Source organism: Pipistrellus kuhlii, unplaced genomic scaffold (assembly GCF_014108245.1).
Source record: "Pipistrellus kuhlii isolate mPipKuh1 unplaced genomic scaffold, mPipKuh1.p scaffold_m20_p_15, whole genome shotgun sequence".
In the NCBI taxonomy this organism is placed as follows: Eukaryota; Metazoa; Chordata; class Mammalia; order Chiroptera; family Vespertilionidae; genus Pipistrellus; species Pipistrellus kuhlii.
In genome coordinates, this window is record NW_023425460.1 from 11,203,430 (window position 1) to 11,224,460 (window position 21,031).

The window sequence follows — 21,031 nt, forward strand, 5'->3', positions numbered from 1 at the left end:
GAGCCTGTCCTCCCCGGGTGATGGGCAAAGAGCTTTAGCTATGCTTTTTTCTTGGCGTTTTCCTTTGCCATGGCTACTCTCTGGAGAGGAAAGCCATATTGGAGGAGCTGAAGGGTTGAACTAAAACTCCTCTTCTGGCCGGTCCCTCTCCGCAGCTGACTGGGGCGGGGGCCGGGAGAGGTCCAATTCCCCTGCCCTCTCCTCTGGCTGGGGCAGGCAGCCTCTTGTCATGTTTGGAGGACAGGCCAGCGTGGAGAAGCAAGCAATGGCCACCCAAGCAGGTAACAACGCCCCAACTCACCACACGTCCGGGCATCCCAATGGCGCCTTTGTCGCCCTGAGGGATGAGGCAGAGACAATTATAGATGCGGCTGGAGCTGGGCCAGCAAGTGAAGGGCCCCCCTGGGAACTGTGCACCCACGACCTGGTTTGCATGGGCAGCTGGGACGGTGCCCAGGCATCGTGTGCGTGAACTTGCCCATGTGGCCCCCACAGACTGTTCTGTGATCAGCCACCCCCATCGCTATCTGCACGCAGGCCCGGCACTGTGCCCCACTAGGGGTCCAAGGCTTTTCTTCCCTAGATCCAAGTCACACTCAGCTTCGAGGCCCAGAGCAGGGTGCGTGGCAGCTCCCATAGGACAGATACGTGAATCACTTTCCCCGATCTGTCTTTGCCAAAGCCCGGGATCAGTGCCCACACTCCCCGGCTCCCCCCAGTCCCCCTGTCCTTCCACATCCCCTTGGTGCGGCCACCCCCGGCACCGACAGGAAGGACCGTGAGCCGTGTGGATGCGGCCGCACCATGAGCTGCAGCTGCCCGGAGGGAAATGCTTTGTTTTGTAGCCAGGGTTACATCTTCTCACTCTGGAAATCTGCTTATTATGTTTGGTGCCTCCCCTTTTAGGTAAGAAAGCATTTTTTTGCAATTAGACGTGTGCAGACATCATAAAGTCTGGGGTGGGCCTGGGTTTGCTAGGAGCCTGCAAACACGGAAAGCGGCGGGGGCCAAGAATCAGGCGGTGTTTGTCCTGCTGAGCAGGTGGAGCTGGGTCTGTGGATTCTCCTGAAGGGGGGCGGGCATTTCTGGGGTGATTCTGTGTCTGTGGACCGCACTGAGGGACAATTAGTACCCCAAAGTATATGTGGACGCACCAGAGAGTAGCAGTTGACTCTGAAATCAGGCTCTCGTGATGTGTACCTTGTGGAGACGGAGGGCGTCTTTAGTGACACGCCGGCCTTTGCTGTGTGGCAGAGTAGTGGCCTTGGCCATGAGCATGGGTCCGTTTCCTTAGCCTCCCTGAGCATCTGCATCTCTCTCGCGGCTACTGGGCCGCTGCCATGGGATGAGGTCTCTGGAACGCTCATTCCCAGTGCCTGGCACCTGGTGAGTGTTGCGTAAATGGCAGCGAGGGGGAGGGAGCCCAGCGGGCAAGTGCGTTTTGTGAGCATGTTTATCCTCCCCACATTTTGCATTTCACAACGGGCCAGCGTCAGCAAATCTCCCGTGGGTCACTCCCGGGTCCTCTGTGCAGACGCAGGAGCAGGACCTTGACCCTGTCCCGCAGCTCAGCGGCCCTCTCTGCGGCCGCAGCGGGCCCACAGGCAGCCGGTGTGACATCCCCGTGGCCCACTTACTCTCGGGCTTTTGAATGTTATTGCAGGATGCGTTTTGGTTTCTCTTCATTTCTTTTTAAAAAAAAACTAATGTTCTTTGCAGTCCCGGCCGTAAAACGCCGGGGTTCGGGGCAGGCGCAGAATGGTCAGAGACTGGAAAGTATGCGCAGCAGCCCCTACTCTGTGAATCGCCCCCAAATGCTTTTTAAAGGTGGACGTTGTCAGAAAAACAAAGTCTGCCCACGTTCCCCCAGTCATCTGATTTCCCCCCTCCTTGGGTTTGATGGGATCGGTTCCCCCGTCCTCCTCTGCTCCGGGGCTCGGCCTGACTGGGCGAGTTTCCATCTTCAAGGCTAAATAGTCTCCCACATGCATTTCATTAAGAAAAGTCACTGCTGGACATGAATTCTAGAAGCTGTTGGATTAGCCACGAGGTTACGGTATAATTCATGTCAGAAGAGGAGCACCTGGCGTAGGAGGGAGGCACACGGGGTCTGCGATTCAATGGATGTGGCCTTCGGCGCAGGGAGAGAGGGCAACCTGGTCCCTGCCCTGGGTCACAGCCACACCTCGCTTCGGCCCTCTGACTGGCCACAGCCTCTTGCCGAGTCCCTCTCCACCCGGGGCCCACGGTATCCAGTACTTAATGCATGTATGTCCCAGGCTACATCCTACAGAGCAACGCCTGTGCAGACTGTACAGATGATTCTCAGACATGGAGCATGGACCACAGAAAACAGCAGTATGGAATGGCGTGGGCTCCAGAGAGGTTTACAACAGAAGCTCGGACGATTGGACAAGGGATGTCACCTCTCTGTGTCTTAGCTTCCTCATCAACAAAATGGGCACAGTGATATCCATTTCACTGAGTCACTGACAAATCAAATGTATGAAGAGTGACTGGCATTGTGCTTGGCATGCATGAAGATCTCAATGAGAGGGGACTAGTAGTATTAAAAGTATTCTACTTTTATTTCCAAGCCCCCATAGTGACTTGGCACAGCCTCTCTAGCTTTTAGATATGGTAAGGGGGCGGGGGGGCGGAGGGAGAGAGACAAAGTTTTTGAGTGTACTCTCACCAGAGGGCACAGGACAAAGTAGGGACTGCGGTCTTAATCCCAGCTGGTGTGAAGAGGATGCCCCTCTCAGGCCTCCATTACAGGGCCATCGTCTGGGAGTCACTTGTGTGCTGTCACCCGCCTGTCTGGGCCCAGGAGGTACCAGAGAGCTGCCGCCTCAGCTACGGGCCAGAGAAGCTGGGGAGAGGCCGCTCACACAGCCGCAGCTGGAGGACAGCAGCCACCCAGCCTGGCCAGCGCTCGGGTTGAGGAAGAGCATGTGAGACGGAAGCAGAAGAAGAAACGAAAGCTACTTACCGGGAGGCCAGGTCTCCCAACAGGACCCTGAAATAAAGGGGAAGGGTGAAGAGTATGAAGGTCAGGTTGTTGTAATATCTGCCCCTCCCCCAGCTATGTGACCTGGAGTCACTTCTGCTCTACAAGTCTCTGTAATTTCATGAACAAAATGAGGGGAGGGTCTTGATCACATTCAAGGATCACAATCAACCCAGGCTGACAGATGGACATCATATATTTCCCTATATTCCTCCAGAGAATGAGACATCCCTTCTTCCCTCAATCATCTGTTTCTGTCTCATGGTTCCCATAATTAAGAATTCTCTCTTAAATCTAGTGCAGGCATGGCCAACAGATGTCGGCATGAGCGTGGACCCCAATGGGTTGAATAAAAACACTATGTTAAAAAGCCTCCTAATTGATTAGCAATGTCTGCCATGGGCAGGAGGGGTTGGGCAGTGGTGGCCACACATTTTGTACCTCTTAAACGATTCCTGCTGCTACCGAAAGCCATCTTCCGTGGCTGTGTTCCCCAGGCACTGGCGGTCCTTGTGCCCACAGGAACGTGGGTCTTTTGACTGGAGTACGGAGCTACGCCAAGAGGGGTCCCTAAGACACAGCCAGGGGGCAGCAGGCAGGCACTGCGACCAGCTGCCATCTCCCTACCCTTCACATCTGGCCAATGGCATTCTTTCTTTGCAGAAGCAGAGCAAACAGGGCTAGGAGGCGAGTCCCACCCCGGCCAGCTTCCCATGTCCTCCTCATCCTGCCTGTGGTGTCAGCCCCGTTGAAAGATCCAGGACTCCTCTGTGCCAGGCTGAGAATGGGGGTGCAGCTTCTTGGCTCCTCCCCTTCACTCACTGGCTTTCGGGGTGCCCCAGTGGGCAGGGATTACAAGGGGAGATTTAGATGCAACCCTACCATTTGTCCTGCACCACAGAGCCCACAGGAGGGACAGCGCTCTCTCTGGCTGAGAACAGAGCTCTCAGAATGCTCCGTTCCAGGTGAGGGCGGGCCCTCTGGGGGGGCAGGCAGGGACCCCCCCACACCCCCACCCCCCACTAGCTGAGCCACCGGGTGAGCCCCGCCGCCTGCCTGTGGGGAGAGGTGAACGGGGAAGTCCCGGGAGTGGGGGAGATGAAGACTATTTTGGCTTTGCCCAAAAAGAAGGGAAAAAGCAGCCCAGTTCCAGCTGGTGGTCTGTCGAGGTCTCGGATGGCGGAGTTTATTTTGGAAGATGGGTGGCAGGAATCGAGCTCTATCCTCCAAGACACGTCTGGATAAATCACCCCTTCCTTTCAGGGAGCGCCACGATTTCCTTCCCTCCCTGTACCAGGGAGGCGGGGGGCTGGGCGGCCTCGTCAGCGCGGGTGCCTGGGCTCAGTGCACTGCCCGGGACACACATGGGAGAGTAAATCACGTCTCACTATGGACTGGGCTGGCGCTCTCACAGGTACAGGGCAAGAGGGAAAAAGGGATGGAAATGTCTTCTCTGCGGGAGGGCTGGGGCCGGCTGCTTTGGGGAACCTTGAGAAAGATCTGATGCCGAGGGCTGGGCCCTTTCAACTCCCGTCTCCCGCCGCCCCGGTGACCCTGGGCCTTTGGTTGGGGTATCAAGTGCTGTCCTCAAGAAGACACGCTCCTGTTCTCTGGGTCTATTGCTCCGGGGGCCGGTCTCCTTGAACGCTTCTCAGGTTCTCTGGAAACAACGACGAGGCTCCCCGCCCCGCCCTTGGCCTTCGCGACGCCAGGCGAAGGAGCCCGAGGTGCTGCCTGTGGTTTGCGTCTCCCCCTCTGACGGCCCACGCTGCCCTCCCCACAGCAGCCACCACTGGCCCCCAGTGCCGGGGCTGGAACGGAGCTGCCCACACGGCGGGCGAACCCCGCGTCCTCAGGACCCGCCCGCAAGGAGAGCTGCTCACCGGCCTGTTCACTGAACGGGCGGGAGGCCTCTAAGGACCGACACCGAATAGAGATGCCCTTTCTTCTGCTTAATACCCGGCGCTTCTCTGACTCCGGTTCTTGAGGGACAAAGGAGCTGGGTGGACAATGGAGCCTGCCGGCCTTTCAGATTGAAATTGGGGCCTGCTCTGGGGGCCGCCGCCGTCTGGCCCTGGAGGGTTGCAGAGGTGGGTGGAGAGCAAAATGGCAGCCCTTCCCCCTGTGTCAGCCTGCTGGAGGCGAGGCAGGCCAGTAAGCAAGGACAAGGGGAAGTGGGAACGGAGGCAGAGAGCTGGGCAAACTGGGCAAGCAGAACACCTCGGCCTCAGTTGTATTTCAGCTCCAGGCCCAGAGAGAACAGCAGCAAAACCAGGTGAGCGACACCAGGACCAGCTGCAGGGACTGAGGAAGCCCGGCCCTGGCGCTGGCCAATCGGTAGAGACCACAGCCCTGGAGGAGCAGACCTGGAGACGGATGAATATTCTGCTGAACCCCTCCCCTGAGACCTCCCCTAAGATTCCCGCCAGTGAGAGAGATATAACCCTCAAGAAGAAGGGCCCAGCGTGAGCTCTCTCTGGGAGCAACCCCTCCTCCCCCCATCCCCTTCCTCCTTTTCTTCCTCCAGTGTGTCTCTTACTCTAAGGGTCCCCATGAGACTTGCAACCAGGGCAGCAACGGGCAGCGGCAGCTTGATCCTGGGCTCCCCCGCCTGACCCTGTCTCCAAGGTTCCCTTTGCTCTGACTTCCTAGTGAGCAGCCCTGCCTCCGCTCACTTACTTCCTGTGACATTTTTAGAGAACCAGAGCAGCCCAGCCTAGGGTCTCCGGTGGCTTCTTCTGTGCCAAGCCCTTCCTGGTTCCACTCACAGCTGTAATGCATGTACCCTCATCGTCACCTGGATTCCTGCTGTGAAATTTCTCTTGCATGAAGTCAAGAGCCCAGACTCTATGGGGCTGGCCCTAGGCAGACCCACTCAGGGCCAGGTCCTCCGTCTGTAACAGAGGGACCCTGCAGACTGCTCTGGAGGGCGCAGGGCCCCCCTGGAAGATGGCAGGGCCAGCGGTCAGTCCCCCCCGCCGCCCAGGGCCCGGTTACCAGCAGGGAGCACGGCCTTTCGGATGTGCCAGAACGGGCTGCAGCCGGGGTTACTTACAGGAGGTCCTGAAAGAGAGAGAGAGAATGCCGGGGTCAGTGTGGCTGGTGGGCGTGTGGGGAGGGCTGCCTTAGAAGCAGCGTCCAAGAATTCTTCATGAGGGGTTTCCATCTGGTCTCGGACGTTTGTACTTTCCTGGCCCACTCTCACCATTATAATCTCTTCTCCCTTTATTTCATCTCCAAATTCTCATTATTGGATGAGAAACCCAGAGATCTGGGCCCCAGGCGCAGCCCTGCTGGGCCCTAACGTCCCGCCTCAGCTTCCACCCCCCAAAAAATGGGCTCCTTGGGAAGCACCCCAGCTTGTGTCCACAGGGCAGTGGGCCCCCAGGCCCATTGAGAAGTCAAGAGTGCGCGGAACCGAACGGGACTGTGATTATCAGCACGCGTGTCCTCTGCACGTTACCACGAAACACAGTGGAAAAGGAGCAGGAAGCAGCAGGAGCGAAGGAGGCTTCTCCTTGGTTCCCTGCCTCCTGTCTACCCGCCTGTCCTGGTTTCTGTTCAGCTGTGAGTCAGGCGGCTGCCATCCCAGGTCACTGCCCACTAATCCTTTCTCACCGCCCACCTCTGCAATCCAGCCCCACCTCCCTCCACGCCCCTCTCCCTTCCTTTCCCTTCCCTTCCCTTGGCTCCCTGCCTCCTGTCTATCTGCCTTCCCTTCCCTTCCCTTCCCTTCCCTTCCCTTCCCTTCCCTTCCCTTCCCTTCCCTTCCCTTCCCTTCCCTTCCCTTCCTTTCTCTTCCCTTCCATTTCCTTCCCTTTTCTTTCATTTTCTCTCCTTTCTTTCTAGTTGTGTCCACTCGCCTCCCTCCCACAGGCCTCAGCAATCGCCCTATCTCTTACTGACAATGCCCAAGAATTACACATTCAAATGTGCTGCCAAAGGGGCAGGAGGATGGGTGGGGCGGGAAGGTAGAGAAGGCATTTCTGCAGAACGTGAGTCATGAAACCCCCGGGGCCTGTGGGATTCCCAGCTGGGCTGGTGCGTCTGCCCAGCCCCTGGCGACCTGGCCCCGTTAACACAGCTGCTACTCCAGTTGCTTCTTTTATGCGCGGCCAATAAAGACTCCTTATGTTTCCCCTCGCTCCTCCAGTTCCCCAAGCGGCTTCCTTCTCTCCACCTCCATCTGCCAGCTTCTCTGTCCTGGTCCCCATCCAGGAGGAAACAGCCTCTTTGATGCGGGCCTCTATGAAGCCATCGTGTTAAAGGGGAATTAAAAAAAATTTTGTTTAAAGGCAAGAGGTGTAGTGACTGAGCCCTGCAGGGCAGCGCAGGGGTTCAGGACAGCGGCAGGGAGAGAGGCTGAGGAGGAGGAGGAGGGAGCATCTGGGACCCATTAGGCTGAGGGGCCGGGGAATGTCACCCAGAATCTGAAAATATCCCCAGAGCACAGCCTGCCAGCGGAGCCAGCCCAGCTGGAAGGTCCGAGCTCCGGCGGGGGGAAGTGTCCTCATGAGAAGCAGGCTGCTGACAGTTCCGCCCACAGCAAGTTCTGGAGGGCTTAGCCACATGCAGGCCAGATGCCCTGTGCCCTCCAGGCCGGACAGGGCCCTGGCCCTCAGCGCTGGCTCTGGGGAGTCCCTGGTGACGCAGTAGAGCCCGGGTGACGGCCCTGCCTACTGTTGGCCGTCTCGCCTGCATGGGTCCCCGCAGATGCAGCCGCGCAGCCCACGTGGGATTTGGCACCCTGCCGGGTCCCAGGAGAGCCATTTGCTCCGTCCCCGCCCACGTGATATAAATTCTCTGGAGGATCCCATGGGTTTTTATATCCACCACCACCATCCTCACTGCACACATCACCAAGGCCCCCTATTCCGTGCCAGGCACGAGTCTAAGTGTTTTCCTTTAGGGGGAAGGTTCTTTTATCCTTAGCTTGCAGATGAAGTAACTGAGGCACAGAAATTCTGAGTTACTCCCCAAGGCCCTTCACTATGAACCTCTCTCCACGCCTCTCAATGAAAGAGCAACCCAGCTCACCCTGAATTGTATGGAGCCATTCTCTCTCCACACCTCCCCCTGCTCCTCACCCTAGACCCCGCTGCCCACCCCTCTTTTCTCTCTTTTCTGGGTGGGCCGCTTTTTCTGACGCGACGGAATTTGGCTCCTCCGAGCTCTCCAGGGCTAGGGCTCCCCCATCTGTCCTCACAGACTTCGGCAAAGGGAAAGCCTCTATTTGTCAGTTAACTCTGCACCTTGGAAAGGAAGAGAGATGGGGCATTCTAGAAAAGATTCTGCTCTCACAAACATTCCCCCTCACACCCCACTAACGAGACCCTGAAGGGTCCCCCTTGAACATCCTTAGCCCCTGGGGACAATCTGACTGCTGCTGCCCTGCCCCGCAGCTTTCATCATCCGTCCAGGTCTCGGAGCAGATGATTCACGCGACAATGTGTTCACTGCCCCGAGGCACCAAGGCGCCTGGGCTGCCGGCGGCGTTGAGGAACCCAGCAGTGCCTTGGGGTCTCTGGTTGGTGTCCCATGTGAGTCACTTGCTCAGTAACGTGGCTGTGGACTGCCCTATTTCCCTGGCCACGCACCGAAGGATGTAACTGTCCCAAGCATGGCCAAGTCCCATTGTACAGATGGGGAAACAGAGGCCAAGCAGGGAGGGCCATGGGTCTTCTGAACTGACCACACTGTCTCTTATGTCTGCGTAGTTGGCCCTGCAGGGGTACAGCCACACTGCTGCATCCCGAGGGAGGAGGGCCCCACCCCTGCCTGCTGTGGCAGGGAGAATCGTGAAGGCTGGACCAGTTCCCGGGGGCAGGAGGTAGGGGGAGTTGGGGAATAGCCTGGAGTGGGCCCCAGAGAAGGGTCCCCCACTGCTGCCCGGGGCACAGAAGTTCTGCCCAAGACCCTCCTCTGCCACCCAGCGTCTTGGTGAGGACACCTCTCCTAGGAAGCTGCAATGACTTCCTGAATGCCATGCAGGAATGGATTCCTAGGGAGGATCCGGGGGTAGTGTCTGGGCCATGGCTTTCTGCAACATTTTTGTATATTCATTCATTCATTCATTCATTCAGTGATCACCTGCCATGTCAGTTATGACTACATAGAGATGACTAAAGCACACTCATTGCCTGCTGAGGAAGGAAAACTTCATTTGTTAAGCACTGAGTATCTTCCAGGCCTGATGCTAACAGAGAGGAATAACTCACTTCCTCCGGTTGAGAAGTCGGCGGTTTCCTATGTTGGAAAGCTGGTGAGATTCCAGGGAGGAGAACTGAAACAACAAAAGGCTTCAGGGGAGAAAGGTTGGCTGCAAAAGGATTCATTCACTCAATTAGCAGCGTTGACTGAGTGCCCATTACGTGGTGGCTGCAATGCCACACACGGTCATTACAACGGGACATTTAATCTTTACAACCACGAGGCGAGGGTGGCATTGTCTTCTTCGTATCACAGGCCTGGAAGCAGAGGCTCAGAGGGTAGGCAACCTGTCTAAGCTGGTCTCCCTGTTTGAAGTGTCAATGTCTGGGGTTTTTTCTTTCTCAGTTTAATTTCCATACAGCAGAGCCTGGATTTGAACCAGGTCTCTCTTACCCACAAGCCTGTGCTCTTCAGCTAAAGGTCATGAAGGTCATCAGGGGTGGGATGACCTTCCAGGTAAGCTCTCACTCCCTGCCCAGACCCTGGACCCAGCCTGGTCCTGGTTAGGAAAGGCAAGAGTGACAGGGTGTGCCCAGGTGCAATGTCATACGAGCTGTGATCTGACCCTGCCTGACTGCTGGGCTCCCAGCAGATGGGGTCCTAGCCCTGACCCACGCTCCTGGTGCTGCTGCCAGGCTGCTTGCGGAGCTGACCACCTGCCACTTGGCTCTGCCACGTGTCGGCCCACTCACTGTGCCAGGACAATTGCTCTGAGTCCAGGGCTGTCTTTGGAGCGGGCGACTAGCCATGCCTATCACCCTCTATCGGCTGGAGCAGGGTTTCTCAACCTGAGGTGATTTTGCCCCCCCACAAGGGACAGTTGGCAACAGCTGGAGGCATTTAAAAAATATATATTTTTATTAATTTCAGAGAGAAAGGGAGAGGGAGAGAGAGACAGAAACATCAATGAGGAGAGAATGCATTGATCAGCTGCCTCATGCATGCCCCACACTGGGGATCGAGCCCACAACCCGGGCACGTGCCCTGATCAGGAATTGAACCATGACCTCCTGGGTCATAGGTCGATGTTCAACCACTGAGCCACACTGGCCGGGCTGCAGGTTTCGTAGGTGGATGGCCTGTGCCTCCCCAGGAGGGGCCTTTTTATTTTAAAGCCTTTGCTTTTGAGAACGCATTATGGGACTGGCATCCGAGTCTCTGTCTCAGCATTGCCATAAACACTAAGAGCCAAGCATACTCTACAACTCATGGACTCTTCGCAGCAGTCCTGTGAGGTAACAGCACTGTTAGTCACACCTAACAGGTGAGGAAACGGAGGCAGAGAGGTCAAGCTACATGGCTGTCCAGCTAGCATCCAGGCATTCCCCGGGCCCCCAAACGATGCGTGACCTCACTGAGGAGCAACCACAACCCTGACAGGCAGGTCAGTGCTGTTACTGCTCCATTTTACAGCTGGGGCTCTTGTGGGGCAGAGGAAGTAGGTAATTTAAAAAAATATATTTTATTGATTTTCCACAGAGAGGAAGGGAGAGGGATAGAGAGCTAGAAATGTCGATGAGAGAGAAACATCGACCAGCTGCCTCCTGCACACCCCCTACAAGGGATGTGCCTGCAACCAACGTACATGCCGTTGACATAGATCGACACTCTATCCACTGAGCAAAACCAGTTTCAGCAAAAGTAGGTAATTTGTCTAAGTCATCATGCAGCTGGCTGGTGGCACAGATGGCCTTTGGAATAGATGCCCCCTAAAGCTTCCCTTTTTATCCCCTTACATGGACTGCTTCAGCTGTGAAAGCAAATAAGAGTCAAGGAAACTTAGGTGGTCGGTGAGAGGGGCAGTTAGGTTGTTGAGGAAGAAAGTCTGCAGTGAGTGGTTTGAGGACAATGGCTTTAACCACGGGCTACCTTCAGATCACTCCCATCTCCTCCTCTTTCTCTGTCTTTGTCTTCTTCATCGTGTGTGTGTGTGTGTGTGTGTGTGTGTGTGTGTGTGTGTTTTAATTCTCACACAAAGGGTATTTTTTTCCCCATTGATTTTTAGAGAGAGTGGCATAGAATAAAGGAGGGAGAGGGAGAGAGAAACATCGATGTGAGAGAGACACATTAATTGGTTGCTTCCTGTAAGGGAGCCTGGGGATTAAACCTGCAACCCGTGTATGTGCCCTTGGCTGGGAATCAAACCCAGAACCCTTCGTTGTGCAGGCCAACGCTCTAACCAGTGAGCAACGCTGGCCAGGGCTCCCATCTATTTCTTAAAGAGGGTTCCCAAGCATACTCAGTGAGGGCTAATGACTAACACCATCCAGACACTGCCTGTCTGCACAAGAACTATAACTCACTGTCTCATTATTCCTCCCTTTACTTGGAAATAACGAAATAGAAACCCAACTTGACACCTTGGACCTTTAAGTTATAAAATTGAGCTCTTGCCCAGAATTGTAGGTAAGAGCATGGGCTTTGGAACCAAACAGCCACAGTCAATTCCTGGCTTTTCTACTTACTAGCTGTGTGACCTTGGACAAATTGTTTAACCTCTCTGAGTTCCAGTGTCCTTTTCTGTAAAGTGGGAATAATTATATATCTACCAAGTTGAATTTTGAGGAGTAAATGAGAGAATACTGGTACAAGTTTGAATACCATTCCTGGCTTAAGAGAGCACACTCAATAACTGGTTTCTAGGACAACTCTTACGGTGATGAATTTGGAAGTGATGACGTCCTACTCCAGAAGGGTGTCATGCCTTCCTCTATTCTAACAGAAGAACGGCCAGCACAGAGAGCTCTTTCCATGTGCCATGCACCATTCTTCTTCTTCTTCTTCTTCTTCTTCTTCTTCTTCTTCTTCTTCTTCTTCTTCTTCTTCTTCTTCTTTTTAAAATATATTTTATTGATTTTCTACAGAGTGGAAGAGAGAGGGATAGAGAGCTAGAAACATTGATGAGAGAGAAACATCGACCTGCTGCCTCCTGCACACCCCCTCCTGGGGATGTGCCCTCAACCAATGTACATGCCCTTGACTGGAATTGAACCCGGGACCCTTCAGTCCACAGACTCTATCCACTGAGCCAAACCGGTTTTGGCCCACGCACCATTCTTAATGTTATACGGACAAGACCAAACTCAATCCCTACAGGCCTGGTGAGATGGGCCCTTTTTACAGATGGGAAAACTGAGGCACGGAGAGGTAGGGATCCTGCTGGGGGTCACAGGCTGGTGAGGGACAGGCTGACTCCAGGGTCTAGGCTGTTAGTCCCGCTGCTGCACTGCATTCAGATGAACCCCTGAACCCCTGGAAACCGTGAGAAACAAAGAGGCCGGGGGCAGGGCGAGCTGAGGTCAGCAGAGCTGGATGGCCAGGGCTGGTGCCCCTGGATGAATTAGTGCAGATGGAGGTCAACCAGCTCTGGACCGGTAGGACAAATTACGCACTTTCTTGCTTCCTTGGGCCCCTGGCACTTCCAGGTGGGGGTCAGAGTCAGAAGCCCGGAGTGAGGAAGTCTCGGGGGTAGGTCTTGCTGGTGGAGATTAGAGGCCACTTCTGCAGATTCAGGCCAAGGGCAAGCATTGTTCTCTGGCCTCTCATTTCCTGAACGGTCTCCAGCCAGGACAGAGGGGCAGGGCTGCCGCGCAGATAGGGGGAGTGGGCGTGGGGCTCTGTGGGAGGCTCTCTATCCAATTGCCCCAGTGCCATCAAGGTGGAAAGCAATCAGGACCTCCCCTCTGATCTGATAAGGATCTGGAGTCTCACGTGAACTTGAATCTTCAAGAAGCAGTGAGATATCTCCCACGGAGCGTTACTTCCTGCCTGACCCTTACCCCTCACAGGGTCCTTCCCAGGAAGTCAGCAGTTGAGCAAAAGATGCTCCCTTGTCACATCCCAAAGGCACAAACAGTTCTCAGCAAAAGTCTCAGTCTGTACTCTGCTGCTCCCTAGCAACTCCACCAGGCACTTGGCTTTGACTTATCACAACCCCCGATACCTTGCTCACTTCTCTCCCAAGTCCACCAAATAGTCAATTAGTTCATCCTTCTCATGTCTATGTGCAGATGCCAATTCCGTGTTTTTCTCCCGGTCTTTTCTCTCACACATTGTAAGATTTCTGTTGGGTGTGGTCACTTATCCTTTAGTCCCTACTCCAAGAGGAGAGGAGGAAGATTTAGATGCTGCAAACTCTGGTGCCTCCAAGGAGCCAGGCAGGTAACATACGCGAACGAGGCAGGTCGGATGTAGGGCGATAGGGAGTGGTAGAGACTGTGGCCAAGAGCTAAGGACTTGCTTGTGTGTCTAAAACGAAGTTATCACCCAGCAGCTCTAACCAAATACTGCAGGTGGGGATGAAGACCTCCTCGTATTAGATATTGAAATATTCAAGAAAAGCCTCAAATTGGGTATTTTATGTAAAATCTTCCGATTTTTAAATGTTGTTACTGATTTAGGAAAAGGTAAAAACAAGCCCCCCAAAAAGCTATTGTACCTTTGGTTCTCAAACTGCTAATTCACAATACACCACCTCTGGGGACCTTCCAGACCTGATCTGTTCCAATGCCACAGCCTGGAGCTGCTGGCCCAGAATGTGTGCTCAGGAAATCCCTGCTGAATACATGGCCGAGGGTGGGGTGGGCTCACTGACGAGCCCCTAAACTCAGGCTCAGGGGAGAAACCATGCCGGAACAGCGGAAAATGAACTTGTGTTTGGGAGTTCGCTTTCATTAATTGTGGGTTGTTTGGTTATACCATCTTCAAACGTGTTTACATCCTTTCCTTTTGCCTTCCTCCTTCCCCTGGACATGGACATGGACATGCACTGAATGAGGCCCAAGCCTCCGGTCAGGCAAGGTTATGTTGAGCTGTGACTGCGGTTAATTAATAATTAGTGAGGTACTTCATTATCCCTGGGTATCAGTTTTTTTTTTTTTAAGTATACACAATTAAAATTCTATATCATGGTTAGTAATTAAGAAGTGCTAATGCTTGATCATAACACAGAGTGTTTTACTTTATAATAGTATAATCAAGTGAAAAATTTGCTTATCTCCGCCTCTCCATTAATCATGTCTCAAGCAGCTGTATGATTTGCCCACAAGGCCAAGATTAAGGTGTGCATATGTAACTGTGGGCCAGGGAGCCACAAAGAAATACATAGCCTCACGGACAGCAGCTCAGCGACTCCACCTGGGCCTTGTTCCATGCCACCTGCCTGACCAATGCCACCTGCTTGAATGGCACCACCAAGCATCACGGTGACCAGGATACCAGCTACCATGTGCCAGGCAGTAGACTGGGCACTTTCTATTCACTGTTTCTAATCTTTATAACACACCTTATCAGCAAAGTATTCTAATTTACAGAAATAAATTCCAAGGCTCAGTGAGGTTGAGTAGATTGTCCAAGGTCAAACAGCAAATAATGATGGAGCTACGATTCTCACCTGGGTCCGTCAGACTGCAAAGCCCACCTTCTTTCCACACCAGCACGCTGCCCGGAGAACTGGGAGCATCATCCTTCCTTACACAAGACGAAGTGGCACAGGACCCAAGATTCTCCAGGGAAGCCCAGATGTCAGAGCCTCACTTTCAGAACCAGACTACTCTGGGAGAGCGAATACCTGAGACACACGCCACTTCTCCTCCATCCAGGCCAGTGGCAGACATAACTAATCTACTTCAGTGCCGCTTCTTGCACTTTTGGCAGCCACAACAAATCAATCAGAGCTGGCATCTCTGAGGAAACATATGTGCCATCCCTGGCCAGGGTCTTAGCACAACCACAAGGAAAAGAACGTTCAACGTGCTGAAACCGGTTTGGCCCAGTGTATAGTGTCAATCTGCGGACTGAAAGGTCCCAGGTTCGATTCCGGACAAGGGCATGTACCTTGGTTGCGGGCACATCCCCAGTAGGGGGCGTGCAAGAGGCAGCTGATGGATGACTCTCCCTCATCGATGTTTCTAACGATCTCTCTCCCTTCCTGTCTGTAAAAAATCAATAAAATATATTTATTTTTTTTAAAAAGAACGTTCAATGTGAGGATGGGGAAATTCTCACTGGAGTCTGGTGGCCAGCAGAGAGATGCAAGCCACTACCTTTTTAATGGAGAGGGGCTGAAACATGTGGCGGGAGAAGGAGCAGCAGGAAAAGGAAAGAGTGACGTGAGGCTCTGTAGTTTCAACAGTGGCCCTGGGCCGACTGGCGTGGCCAGGGTGTGATCTCATGGAGACTTGTAGGGGCTGTGGGGTCCCGAGGTGACAAAGAACTGGATACAGCTGAGCTGAGAACAGGGAAAACACTTTGGACCTTCTACTTGGCTTTGCTTTTTAAAAAAGAGTTTGTCTTTCTGACATTTATTTATTGTTAAAACATCTCTTTAAGAACATTAAAGGACATGTTGGGAAGGAAAATCACCATCCCTAATCCCCCAGCCCCCTTGCTCTCACACAACTGTTTCCATTTCTCCGCTTCCTTCTGATCCCGGGCCACACGCAAACCTACATTTGCAGAGTTGACGCTGGCATGCATTTGTGCAGCCTTCCAAGCGACATGGGTTAGATGGCTGTGCAATATAGCGTGGCGTCCCTGTTCGTCGGTGGCTAGATCTGGAAGTTTCCACGTTTTTGTTTTTGTTTTTTAATATTTTATGCTACAATGACTATCTGTGCAACGGGCACTTTTCTTTTGATAAATGACGTTCTTAGGCTGAAGAAGTGGGGCTGTTGAGTTAACTTGAAACCTCTGGCGCAGATGGTTATGACTTTTTGCACTCATGTCTGACCTACACGAATAAACTCCTGGGAGCCCCCAGAGCTCTGTGCTTGAGCTTGGAGGCCAAGAGGGTTGCTCCAGATCACCCAGCAGAGAGGCCTCCTTGGAGAGCACTTGTGTGTCAGGATCCTCGTCCAAAGCTCCTTGGAAGTGGGGTTCAGAGGTGGGGGCCCCAGACTGGGAGGGGGTGGATGCAGAGCCCACAGGAAGCGGGGCAGCAGCATCCAGAGGCGGGGGAAGCCTCTGAGCGACCCCTCCTCCAGGAATGTCCCTTCCCCACAGGAGGCCCTGCCTGACTTTTTAATTAAGAGAAGGTGCTGTGTAGAGGGGGCTGGCACCCCAGGGAGACCGGGCTGTGTTATCAGGTGCTGATTCGCATGAAGTAGCTCCTGCTAGAGAAACCTCTCCTACAGCAGCTCCTCACTGAGCCTTCCACTCACCGCCCCCAGCGAGACAGCCCGAGGCGGCGCAGCGGGCGGGAGAGCGCTCCACAGAGTAAAGGCTGGGTGGTCTCCAGCTCTGGTCCCTTCTGCCTGCAGCGCCAGGAAAACACAATAAACACACGCCCAGCAGCCCCTGCCCGGACTCCGGCCTGTCCCAGTCCCAGCACAGCCCCATCCCAGCCCCAGCCCCAGCTCAGTCTAGTCACAGCTTCAACCCCAGTTCAGCTCCTATCCCGGCCCCAGCTCAGATTTAGCTCAGTCCCAGCCCCTATTCAGCTTCAGCCCCAACTCCAGTCTAGCCCCAGCCCCAGCCGCAGTCCAGCCCCTGTCCCAGCCCGGGTCCCAGCCCCTATCCCAGCCCCTGTCCCAGCTCAGATTCAGCTCAGCCCCAGCCCTAGCCCCAGCCTCAGCCTTGGCTGTGGAGAGCACACCTTGGCTCAGAACCGTGGTCGGCAAACTGCGGCTCACGAGCCACATGTGGCTCTTTGGCCCTTTGAATGTGGCTCTTCCACAAAATACCACGGCCTGGGCAAGTCTATTTTGAAGAAGTGGCATTAAAAGAAGTTTAAGTTTAAAAAATTTAGCTCTCAAAAGAAATTTCAATCGTTGTACTGTTGATACTTGGCTCTGTTGATTAATGAGTTTGCCTAGAACATCACTTCACTGCCCAGGAGGAAGGTTTGTCAGGTTAGCCCAGTCCAGCCCACTTCTCTTTTCCCCTAGCCCATGGGGGTCTCCCAGGATCCGGTGGGTATGACTACAGGCCACACTCTGCCTCACCACCAGGCCTGGCCCCAGCCCACCATTCCAGCTTGGGGTTCCGCAGGGCATCAAGGCCAGGCCTTGCCCCCAGAGCTGGAGGCCTTCCTGGGCTTATACCAGCCCAGTCCCTCACCTGGACCCACCCCAGCCCAGCCCTCTCACCTGGGCCCACACCACCCAGCCCCCTCATGTGGGCCCACCCCAGCCCAGCCCTCTCACCTGGGCCCACACCACCCAGCCCCCTTACCTGGACCCACCCCAGCCCAGCCTCCACACCTGGGCCCACACCTGGTAAAGTTTTAGATAGTCAGCCATCACTTTGGAGCTCTGGCTTGATGTGCCTGGCACTGTCCTAACTTGGAGCTGAGGCCTCAGAGTTGAAAAAGAGTGAGTGCTGACCTGTGACCCTGAGCAAGTAAACCTCTGAGCATCCGTGTCCTCATCCGTAAAAGGCGGGTTGTGGTGAGAATTAAATGGGGTAATATGGACCAAGTGTTTAAATTGATACCTGACACATAGTAGCTGCTATGTAAATACCGTATTTTTCGGACCATAAGACGCTCCGGACCATAAGACGCACCAGTTTTTAGAGAAGGGAAATGAAGAAAAAAAGATTCTGAAACAAACAGTGTCCTAAAATATTTTATGTGCATTAAAACCCAACATCACAGTCATAAACACATGTAATCAACCCTGTAAAGTAAACAGCAGCATTTAGAACTATTTTAGAGCCGGGCAAGCACACAAAGACCACACAGAGCCGGGCAAGTAAAAAAACTTTTTTTTTTAAAGTATATGTGTAGGCTATGTTTGGACCATAAGACGCAGGGACTTTTTCCCCCCACTTCTGGGGGAAAAAAGTGCGTCTTATGGTCCGAAAAATACGGTACTAGCGTTCACATTGCTATTTTTCTTTCTATTTGCAGGCAATAAACAATAAACAGAAATAAGTGAGAAAAATTCAGGCACTGATACCTGGTATGAAGAGGTTAAAATACAATGTAAACGTGTAAAGAAGGGGGCTGGAATTTGGGGAAATGCAAAGATGCTTTGGCGTGGGTGGCAGAGGAAGGCCCTTCTGAGGAGAAGATGAGGGAATCAGAATCTAGAGGACGAGAAACAGCCAGTGTGAGAAGATCCCAGGGATCTCCTTCTCAAGCAGCAGCAAGTGCCAAGGCCCTGAAGTAGGAACAAGCTTGGGTGTCTGGGAAACAGAAAAAAGGCCTGTGCGGTGATGTCTCACGCAGTAGCCACTAGACCTGGCATTTAAATTAAATAAGGAATTCAGTTCCTCAGTCTCGCTCACCCCATTTCAACCCACGGGAATCGCATGTGGCCCATGGCTTCTGTAGTGCACGGCTCAGGTATAAAATATTTTTGTAGCTGAAGAAAGTTCTCCTAAGCAGCTGTGCCCTTGAGCTTTGGGATACATGGAGGGACTGACATGAGGGAAGGCAGGAAAGGCAGGCAGGGCCAGGCCTCAAAGGATCTGGAAGGCCAGAGCCAGGAGCTTGGCATGTGTCCTAAGTGCGCTGGGGAACCTTTGGGGTGTCCAGACTTCGGCAAAGTCATTTGGCTTAGGGGGGGGGGAGAAACCGCCATCTGGATCACCTACTCTCCGCGCCGGAGGCTCCTCAGCAGGCAGCGCTGAAGGAGAGTAGACCATTCCTGAGCCTGCAGGCCTGCGGGTCCTGAGGAGTTTGCAGAAACACCTCAGAACCTTGCGGCCTGGCATTCTCCTGAGGGACACAGGCACTCCGTGAAGGCAGAGGTGAGCTCAGGTCCTGCGGCCACAGGCCCATGTGCTGGCACTGGTGGAAAGACCCGGGTGGTGGGTGCTGTGCTCTGCCCGCCAGACTCAACTCTTCAAGGGCTGAAGGACTCAATCCCCCAGTCGCTGAGAGTGCTGCTAGCATACTGCCCTCCCTGTCCCTCCTCATCGGGAAGTGCCTTGAAGAGAACTGCCCGGTTCAGGGCCCCCGTGGTGGTCTGGCCCCCACGCCCGACGTGGGACAAGTCCGAGGGAACATGTCAGCACCAGAGCTACCTGGAGGGTCGGCGGAGGCCTTCCCTGGAGCCGCACCACAGCTCAATGCCTCCCTCTGCCCAGTCCTTCCCTCCCCACACTTACTAGTAAAGTCATCTCCCTCGGGCACCCGGGTTGCCTCAGCCCCTGAGCATCACACATTGCCTGTCTCAGGGATAAAGCAGTCACCAGGGTCTGGTGGGTTAGAGCATCACCCTCATATGCCGTGGTTGCTGGTTCCAGCCTCAGTCAGGCACATGCAAGAAGCAGCCAATGCCGATGCCTGTTTGGCTCAGTGGATAGAGCATCAGCCTGCGGACTGAAAGGTCCCAGGTTTGATTCCGGTCAAGGGCACGTACCTTGGTTGTGGGCACATCCCCAGAGGCAGTTGATCAATGATTCTCTCTCATTGATGTTTCTAACTTTCTATCCCTCTCTCTTCCTCTCTGTAAAAAATCAATAAAATATATTTTTTTTTAAAAAAAGAAGCAACCAATGAATGCATAAATAAGTGGAACAACAAATTGATATCTCTCTCTCTCTCTCTCTCTCTCTCTAATAAAAAAAAGTAGTCTCCATGATGACAACAGTAAATCAAGCAATGCCCTGACCAGGGGGCAGCTTCCTCTGAGTGGTGATGGCCACCGGAAGGTCCCCAAAGGGCTCTCCCATTGCACACGCCCTCTGGGGTAAGAAATCATATTCACTGAGCGTGTCCCTTTGACACAGTTTGTACATCCAGTCCCAGGAGCCCTCGCTACGCCCCTAAAAGCAGGACTATAATTCTCATTCTACTGGAAGCAAAGCCCAGACTTTGAGCAAGTCCACAACGAGCCCAATTTCTCACAGCTCCCAGAGGCTGAAATTTGGGTTTGAACCCAGTTCTTGCTGACTCGGGAACCCACTCCCTTGCTCGCCTGTACTGTGCTGTGCAGCCTCAACTCACAGAATTCCAAACGCAAGGATTTCATGAGTCAGCGCACAGATTTCTTTAAGGAATGTGGATATTTGGATCTCATCTTTTGTTTGCCAAAGTGATGCTCCCCTCCCAAGGGGGCCTTCGTGGTGTAGCCACAGCTGCCTCCCAGTGTCGTCACAGTCACTCCTTTTCCAGGCTCCACAGACACCGCTTTGATGTGATAACAGCCCTGATGGAGACCAGGATGTCCACCTCAGCTATTCTCCTGACCTGTTCCTCACTGGGAGCTGGCCAGGGGACCACTGTATCTCCCAGCCACTGGAATTCAGGGAATCTGAAGTCCCCCAGGCAGATCTCAGTGGGATAGGCTTGGAAAGAGGCCAGGAACATTGTGATTTCAGCAGATGGGAATAAAACAACCATAAAAGTGTCACCTGGGCCCAGCCGGTGTGGCTCAGTGGTTGAGCATCGACCTATGAACCAGGAGGTCACGGTTCGATTCCTGGTCAGAGCATATACCTGGGTTGCAGACTTGATCCCCAGTAGAGGGTGTGTGGGAGGCAGCCGATCAGTGGTTCTCATCATTGATATTTCTCTCTCTCTTCCTCTCCCTACCTTTCTGAAATCAACAAAAACATATATATTTTGAAAAGTATCACTGAGGATGACGATGGTGACCTTCCCTGGGGACGACAGGTTGAGGCAGCCCGGGAGGACGCCAGGAGACTCCGTCCTGTGGTCAGCCCCAAAAGACTACGTGAGACTGCAGAGTTGGCTTCTGAAGAAACATCCCATAGGCTACTAGGTTCAGAAAGTCCTGCAGGGTTTGGGGCCAGCAGGGCTGGGGTCAAGATCAAAAGGAGATGTGACAGAAAAAAGAAACAACATCCTCTCCTCTTATTGAACATAATTAAGAATAGAAAGTTGCCACCAGGGGGAAC

General features: G+C 53.7%; 1 protein-coding gene across 13 annotated transcripts in view; it reads right to left on the bottom strand.

Annotated features, from left to right (window-relative positions):
• COL13A1 (collagen type XIII alpha 1 chain) overlaps positions 1 to 21,031 on the bottom strand; it is a 142,447-nt gene that overhangs the window by 74,404 nt on the left and 47,012 nt on the right. For all 13 annotated transcript variants that reach the window (XM_045581790.1, XM_045581783.1, XM_045581784.1 and 10 more), the window contains exons 3-5: positions 6,066 to 6,073; positions 2,993 to 3,019; positions 302 to 337 (exon numbers count right to left, since the gene is read on the bottom strand). In XM_045581790.1, coding sequence (XP_045437746.1) covers positions 302 to 337; positions 2,993 to 3,019; positions 6,066 to 6,073 — 71 coding nt within the window. The remainder of the gene's footprint in view (positions 1 to 301; positions 338 to 2,992; positions 3,020 to 6,065; positions 6,074 to 21,031) is intronic.